This window comes from Procambarus clarkii, chromosome 53 (genome assembly GCF_040958095.1).
Source record: "Procambarus clarkii isolate CNS0578487 chromosome 53, FALCON_Pclarkii_2.0, whole genome shotgun sequence".
Taxonomy (NCBI): Eukaryota; Metazoa; Arthropoda; class Malacostraca; order Decapoda; family Cambaridae; genus Procambarus; species Procambarus clarkii.
The window spans coordinates 27,265,906-27,274,587 of record NC_091202.1 but is presented as its reverse complement, the minus strand read 5'-3'; the positions used below and the strand labels follow the sequence as shown (position 1 = coordinate 27,274,587).

Sequence of the window (8,682 nt, the reverse complement as noted above, 5' to 3'; positions counted from 1 at the left end):
TCGGACGTCACCAGTTGTGAGTCGTGTGTAAACCGTTTTTCATTCATAAACAGGGGGTTTGGAGACTGGATTAAAGAGCTTGGATCTTTATATGCGAGAACGGGTTGGCGATAGTTGAACTGTTGTGGGGTTCCATCCCTGGGAGTCAGTAGTTTGACCTTGGGAGTGACCTCGACACCAGCAGAACAGGTAGGAGCAACAGTCAAAAAAGGCTAATCAAACCCTTGCAATAATCAAGTATACATTTGACTTTAAGAAAAAGAAGGTAGTTATTCAGTTGTATAAATCTCTGGTGCGCTCCCATTTGGATTATTGTATCCAAGTATGGAAATCTCAGCTTCAGAAAAACATAGCTGCTCTGGAGAAAGTGCAACACCGGACAACAAAAATCCTTCCAGAGCTAAGTCAACTCCCATATCTGGAACGGTTGAGGGCCAAAGGGCTAACAACACTGCAAACCAGGCATGACAGGGCGGATCTCATTTAAACTTTTAAAATATTAAACAATTTGGTGATTGTTGATCCGGAGAATTTCTTCAAAAAGGTCAGATGCAACACAAATGAGGAGCAACAGTTTCAAGCTCAACAAGCAACAATGTACGACTGAGAATAGGAGATGCTTTTTCACCCACAGGGTTATAAACCCATGGAACTGCCTGCCCGCCGAAGCCATAAATGCCAAAAAACCTGTTGGGATTTAAAATACAGCTGGAAAAGATCAGGATAAAAATCCTGACAAGCCGCTGGCTTCCCAACCTCGTCAAGGCCACTAGAATTAGTAGCCCTTAGGTAAATTCAGTTATCTGAATGAAGTAATGACGATCATTCAAGGTTTAATTAAACAAATAAAAATCAAACCAAGTGAAGACAAAAGATGTACATTTGCAGAACTCATCTTAAATCAAATCAAAATATTACAAAAATGATTTCTAGGTAAACATGTATGCATATATGGTACTGGTACTAGGAAATCACAATAGCATGAACTTAAAAACAAAATGCCTCCCCGGGGACCTAAAGTGGTGGCTTGGTGCACATACAAAGTTGTTATCCCTAGCTGGAAAGAGTACATCTGTAGTTGGTACAACAAAATTTTTTCAATTCTTCATTCTCATTACAGTTGATTATGACTACTGTATATTATACAACTTTAGAACAGTAGTACCAAAGTGAAAGAGACAAGGAAATTGCTCCTAATCCACTTTCATATTTTTATGCACAATGACATATTTTAGGGTAATAAATTTATGGAATCTGACAATATATGCAAAGAAATGCCCATAGAGTAGAATTTATTATACATGATATGCCACCTGAACAAGCCATTAAAAATTACAATCTGATGAAGCCCTACGTTTAAATCTCATAAAAATCAAGCTTTGCTTTATTAAAAATAGTGTGCAAGCTTCAGCCTCACACGCGTGGTATCCGAGGTTTGAGTCTCCTAGAGCTCAGGTGAATGGAATGTTAAAATCTCATGTTCAGTAAAGTCAAATCTTAATCTATATTTTTTCTCTACATCATTGTCAACATTTCGTTATCTATTAAATCTTAAAAAAAGAATATTAAAGAGTATCTAAACTATTAAAAGGCACTACATTTATTGTTTACCTTAATTAATGTAAAAAACAAAAGAGAACTGCTCAGGGCTAATCCTTTACTACTATTATAATTTAGGTTATCAGGTGACATCACCTCTATTAGATCATCCATCCCATCATCCTTATTCCATTTTCTGGATGCAGAGTTGGGAGGAACTTGATGTTTCATGTGGTGGGTATCCAAACCTCCAATGTTAACACTGGAGATTCAGGGTGCTGATTCAGGGTTGCATCACTTGGTGCTAGGCAATTTGATCACCATGTCTCAATGCCATACAAAATTGTATTACTTAAATTATGAAAACTAAATAATGTTTGGCAACGAAAGTCCTACAAATCTTGTGTTTGATTAAGGGTACTGGTGTGGGCCGCTTTTGAGAGTCGATGGAGATGGTCAAATGCATGAGGAAGAAAGGGCCGTATGCTATTGATTTCTAGTAGTGTCAATCGATCTAATTTGGCATGTGTGCCTTCACTCTGGATAAATTCTGCTACAGATGACCGTAACTTGGAAATCCTGAGATCCCAAATATCCTGTAAATTAATAGGGGAAAAGTTAATGAATTGGTTTCTTTTATATATCTTTGTGTATACATGCAGTGGCTTGTGAGAAAATCTAGCCAACAAAGCCTACAGATAATCACATGTGAGAAAGACTGGCATGAAAGCAAGAGTTCAGATGGAAGCATACATCTGAGTTGAAGTTTTTATCATCATTGATGGCACATCAGACTGCCAAAATATTCTAAGCATATTTGTAGAGGTATTAATTACACAACTTGATTAAAGTGAAAAATTGTTAATAGCAGCAGTGTGGTTTGTTTTAGCCTCAAAAAGACACACAAACTTCTTTAGAATACTCAACTTCCTCAGAACATATCAAAGCCTCAATAAATTATCAACAAATATATTACAAACTATCCAATCCCCCCATCAAACAACCACCATGACTGCCACTAGCTGACAGCTCACCCTGGAAACCTCTGGTAAGCTGAAAATCAAAGGACAGAAATGGGAAGATACCAAGAGCAACTTTTATATTTTTATTTCAATACACTTCACACTTTATTTCCAAGTTGGCTTTCTTTGGAACCTCCCTTAAGCTTTCTCCCCAAAGTGAATTTGTAGATAGGACAAGAAGGCTGGAAATAAGAATTGCCTACAAGGAGAACATAAACAAAATTATGGAACAAACAAGGCTGGGTGGATGCAGTCTTTAAAGGAATGAAAATATTTGCTCTATAAGAATGTCATACAGTAATTACAAACTATTAGTCATTCTCTTCCAAAAACTGTTTTTTCTGACTACAGTATTGTTCACTGCCATTTCTCAGTCTCAGTTCACATATATAGCATGTAATCGGTAAAAATAAATTTAAAAAATATATATACAGTATACTTTTTAAAGAAAGCAGTTAGAAAATTCATCTAACTCACCTTGACAAGTGTTTTCACCTGTTGAGAATTTGGAATGTCTTCTGGAGCAGCTGACAACATCAATTGAGCAATCACAAGATAATGCTCACATGGCATTTCTGTGAATACCTGTTAATGCAAAAATAAACATTTAATTGTTATTATAAAGCATGCAAGGGTTTGGTTTTCAATATTTTATTCAAAATTACCTGAATATACCTTACTTGAGGGGCCCCATTTAACAGTTTTGAAGTACTTCTTGTCATTTAATTCCGCTGTAGTAGAACCTGCTTTACTTTATGATGGATAAATCTGATTATAAAATGATCTTTGCAAATGTTTCCAGTGCTCCTTCAGTAACAAATGAAATTAACTGAAATGTTATGGGACGATTTATCTCAGAGTTCCCAAAATGAAAGGATAAGTATATAGTCACTTTTGGTGTCTGTTCCTCTATATGGATAAGAAAGTATACTTAGATTTATCCCCACTTAGCATTTAATAAGCATAGATCTCACAGGACTGACTTTTTCTTGAGATATCATTGCAATGCTAAGTTCAGTGCTAATAATTTACCCAAGACCAGTGTAATTTGCCATAGACTTATTTTTCTGCCAAAATGTTTTGGGAAGTAAAGCTATCTTAAGGCATCACTTGTAAGCATGTCATGATATTCACATTAAGGACTCGTGCTGTAGTCTATGTGAATGGCAGCAAATTTATATAAAAATCCTGTCAAATGCAGTGATTTAAGTCAAGCGTGCAGCTGACAGTAGCCAATGTGTCAACTGTAGGTTCTTAATGTACAATACTTTGAATTGGTTGGCATACTACTTCTAGTGTGTGTGGTTGTATAAGTGATTTTATAGCATATATAACTGGCATAAGAACTATTACCAAGCAAGCAGTTGTGCCTTGCACCATACCTTTGACTGGCTTTCTTCTTCTTTTTTTTCTGTCAGCTTCTCTACGTCCATCCAATCGGGTAAAATTAGCCGGCATTTTCCCCGCTGACGAAGGTTTATGCCCAACCACATTGGCACCTCGATAGGCAAACCTATAGAATAATAAGTAAATTATAGCAAATATTTACATGTAAACAACATGCAATTTATATTTCTGTGTCCTGTAAGCACTAGATAATCCAAAGTCAGTATTGGGATAATCCACCTAATACATAGCTTCTAACATTTCATCATAGGTAAATTTACTGGCTGGAAGACCAACAGAAATTTCTAAGAATGAAAAACTACAGCACTCTGCAATCATCAAGTATTTAATGTAATGAAATGTAAGTAGCTCCCCAGTGCATTAGGCTCTTGTACCAAAGATACGTTTTCAACTCTGCCAAGACATTTATAACTCTGCCAGGCCTCTGGACAGACACAGGGCCTCTAAACACTAGAACCAGAGTGTGGTGTTCTCAAAGAGGTGAGTAAGAATGAGAATCTGAGAACACCCAGAAGCCAATAAAAAAATGCCCAGAAAGTAGCAACAGTAAAGGAAACCATGAATTTTAATTAAAGAAAGAAGCAAAATAAGACAAGTGGTAGTTTGCCAATGGTAAACAATCATACCAAGAGTACCCCAATACATATGCCACCAGGTGGTAGCTGAGGTTGCTTAGGGATCCAGCTGGCCTACACCCTCATTCACATGCTACCCAAAAGAAGTACCACATTTCTATGAAGGAGGACAATGAACAGAGAGGGGTACAGGGAGTCGCTGATGTATTATATTACAGTCGATGCTTGATATTTTTGGTGGCACTTCAGTAGCAATTACCAGTGCAAGTGAGGAAACTGGCTTTGCTGAAAAGAAACAGATTAATAAAAGAGCAGAAAAAGATGGAAGAGGCTTATCCGCGGGAGGATAAAGTGCACTGGCAGAAAAAGAAAAAGGAAGTTCCACCAATTTTAGTCTAGGCAAAGGCATCAACTGCAAATACCTCGTGTTGTGGAAAATGGGTGACATAAAATGCCAATCAATGATTCTACACCAAAGCGAAGAGATCCACTTGAGAAAGGTTGAATGTTGTGCATATCAAATGGAAAGAGGCTGTATCCACCTCCCTTATCAGATAAAAATGGGAGAGGCTGTCTTGGAGAATATATGACATCCAGAAACAAAGCTATATTCAAAAGTTCACCCTCACTGGGGTAGGAAGTGGTTGGAACCCTCTGTTAAGATAATGGGCCACTTATATGCAATCAAAGTGATGCCAAATTGCATAGCCCCCACAGGAGAGTGATGTGATAAAGCTCCATCTTATTTATTTATTTACATACAGTAAAAGAAGGTACACTGGGTTTGTGAGAGTATGTAACATTGGAGTTCTTACATTCATGCAAAGCCATTAACATGCACAGCATTTCAGGCAGAACTAAACTTGTGATATATACCAACACAGGCAATGGATAGCACCATTTTCTGGCTTGCAAACAGTAGTGATGACATGAGGTCCAAACCAACTAACCATCAAAGAAGGCCAAAACCTTGGTACTAAGAAGGAGACAATGAAGCCCCTCCTCAATATGTCTGCTGAAGTCTTTGGTCTGCAAAGTTCTAACCAAATGAAAGAGCCTGAATGTGATAACCGAAATGTCTCACTGTCATCCACTCCTGTGTCAAAGGCCTCAAGTGATGGTTACTGTTGTCACTGCTATGTCCTTTTTATGCGTTGCACTTATAACCTGTCTACTCATTCTTTTGCATCATGTATTTTTGGGATGTTTAAGGCTTCTTTGAGGTGCTGTGGGAGGGTGCATAGGAAGAAGCTACTGAGTGGGCATGCCTAAAAAGACAGTGCCGAGTGAACTGAAACATCCCTTTTTCCGGACAGCACCATGGTTGTTTCTATTTACATCCATTTATACTATTTTCGCAGGTCAACAAGATTCACTTGGGTTCAAGAGTAAGGAGTTTGCATTCATAGTTATGGGTCTTTTAATACGGATAAAGACCTGTTCTGTGAATAAGGTTACATATTCACAGGTCTTTAACTTATTAAAATTGTAATATAAAAATATAAACATACTTATTTTGAGTTTCCTATTTATATGTGCAAAGATGGAAAGAATGAATAGCATCATCTAGTAAAGGAACAAGAGGTAAAGAAAGGATTATGGTGAAAAAGTCTTATTGTATTCTAATGTCTGAGATGTCAAGAGGGTGGAATAAAAAAAAATGAGTTCTCACCTGGAGTAAAGGGTCCCACATCACCAGATATGAGATATAACTTTTCCTGAGAAAAGTTTGGCACTATGGTAATTGGAGACTTCTCTGCCAAGAATTCAATTTCAGTAGCATCCATTATGAATCTGCAAACAAGTAAGATATTAACATTTAATACATAAATATACTGAAGCTAATATAATGCTTTTGTGCGAATCCAGTAAACAAAACTGCCTACTGTATTTGTTGTTACGGAACAGCTGGATCAGGATTCAGACTGTACCAACGTTGTACCTGTTGTCTCTATCCAAGTGGCTTAGTCTGTTTTTACCAAATCTATTTATTTATTTATTTAAATATATACAAGGTACATTGGGTTTATGAGAGTACATAGCATTAATGTTTTTACATTCTTGCAAAGCCCCTAACATGCATAGCATTTTGGCAGGTCCTTAATTTAACAGATCATTTTAAGTAGGTAATTTGTAGCAAAATTTGAAGAATATTAACAAGTGCATTGTAAGAAAATTAATAGGTACATTGTAGTAATATTTAAGGATTATCAACAGGTACATTATAGCATAATTTGAGGATTATCAACAATAACATTGTAGCATAATTTGAGGATTATTAATAGGTACACTGAAGTAAAATTTACATTCAACATAACAACCATGATATAAGTTGATAAAAGTGATTACAATGGTGAAGTTGTATGGCTTAGGCACATATATTGGGGGAGTGGGTAGCACAAGATACAGTGCGAGTTTGAAGCATTAGGTAGAAAACTATGAGGATAAAATTAGGTACTTTTTGCAGGCAATGAGTCACAATAACGTGGTTAAAGTATGTTGACCACACCACACACTAGAAGGTGAAGGGACGACGACGTTTCAGTCAGTTCTGGACCATTCTCAAGTCGATTGTGTGAATCGCAATCGACTTGAGAATGGTCCAGGACGGACCGAAACGTCGTCGTCCCTTCACCTAGGTACTTTTTGGTTTTACTTTTGAATAAGGCATAGGCTGCACAGCTTTTAATTCATTAGGGAATGAGTTCCAAAGACTAGGTACCTTTATTTGCATAGTGTGTTTACACAGATTTAGTTTAACTCTGGGGATATCAAAGATATATTTATTTCCGGTGTGGTGATTATGGGTTCTATTACATCTGTCAAGAAGAATTTCATATCAGGATTTGCATTTAGGAACAAAGTTGTGGCACATGTAAATAGCACAATAGAATGTGTGGAGTTGGTTTATGTTTAGGGATTTAAACAGGAGGGTTGTGTGCTATCTGAAAACAGAGTTTGTTATTGTTCTGATAGCAGTATTAGATGACCGACAGTTGGAAAAGCTGAGCCCAGGAGTTGAAGTAACGGCCATACACTTCGTTAGGTAATATAGATTAAGCCACGTTGGCTAAGTACGATACGAATGGGTTCGTAGAGGCCGTACCTGGAGGAGCTGGACCTGAGTTCCCGCCATCAACACTCACAATGTAAACACAGCCACTCAAGTCCTCCCTAGAACTCTTCCTTTTGATTCAATTTTCCATTTCACATTAACGCCAATATTAACCCACGCGCTCTTATTCATAATACTCACAATTCTCACAATTATTATGTATTTTAGCATTGTGTTTCACATGGAATATTGTTAAAGTATTTATGGTGAGGCTGAAATATGAGGTAGTTCTGCGGGTGTGTGAAGCTGAGGGCAGCAGACGACGGAGGGGTAGGAGGGGGATAGAGAGGGGAAGTGTTGTTATTGTTGTCACAGCTGATCCAGGTGTTGTCACGAGTGTTGCTGTCCTCCCCCATGGCACTCTAGGGGCACCTGCCACCCCACACCGTTATCCCGGTGGTGCCCCAGTGCTTCCTGCAGGTCCCCAGCGCCGGTAGGCTCTCCTGGCGAGGATAATTACGCTGGCACGCTCGCCCAGAGATTATTGCATCATGGATGTGTAAACACAGCTGATCACGAGTGTCCCGGCTGATTGTTAGTGCATCAGCTGTTTCGAGTGCATCAGCTGTCTCGAGTGTGTCCGGTGTCTCGAGTGCCTCGGGTGTCTCGAGTGCCTCGGGTGTAGTGTGACAGTCCATCGAAGCGTGTGTGGAAGTGTTATTGTTCGTACACTTGGTCAAAGTTGTGAAAATATAGAAGACTTCTCTAGTATCGAAAAGGTTGTTTCCTAACACTTCCCAAGGTAAGTAGGGACCCCCCCCCCCTTTCCTTCCTTCCCCCTTTGGTGTTGCGGTGACATTCCCCCTACCCCCCCTCCGGTCCAACCACTTGGATTGGACGGTAGAGCGACGGTCTCGCTTCATGCAGGTCGGCGTTCAATCCCCGACCGTCCAAGTAGTTGGGCACCATTCTGTCCCCCCGTCCCATCCCAAATCCTTATCCTGACCCCTTCCAGTGCTATATAGTCGTAATGACTTGGCGCTTTCCCTGTTAACTCCCCCCCCCCCCCCCCCCGGTTAGTGTT

At 38.8% G+C, this 8,682-nt stretch overlaps 1 protein-coding gene across 2 annotated transcripts; it reads right to left on the bottom strand.

Annotated features, from left to right (window-relative positions):
• Positions 1 to 858: 858 nt before the first annotated feature.
• On the bottom strand, positions 859 to 8,123 carry LOC138352378 (probable DNA replication complex GINS protein PSF2). Of its 2 annotated transcripts, none has more exons than XM_069304846.1 (5): positions 7,650 to 8,123; positions 6,216 to 6,337; positions 3,944 to 4,074; positions 3,039 to 3,146; positions 859 to 2,135 (listed from the first exon to the last, which is right to left on the bottom strand). In XM_069304846.1, the coding sequence occupies exons 2-5, from the start codon at positions 6,328 to 6,330 to the stop codon at positions 1,932 to 1,934; spliced, it is 558 nt and encodes a 185-aa protein (XP_069160947.1). In that variant the 5' UTR covers positions 6,331 to 6,337; positions 7,650 to 8,123; the 3' UTR covers positions 859 to 1,931. The 2 variants fall into 2 exon arrangements, with proteins under 2 accessions (XP_069160947.1, XP_069160948.1); XM_069304847.1 differs by having other exon boundaries at positions 7,800 to 8,123.
• Between the last annotated feature and the right edge of the window lie 559 nt (positions 8,124 to 8,682).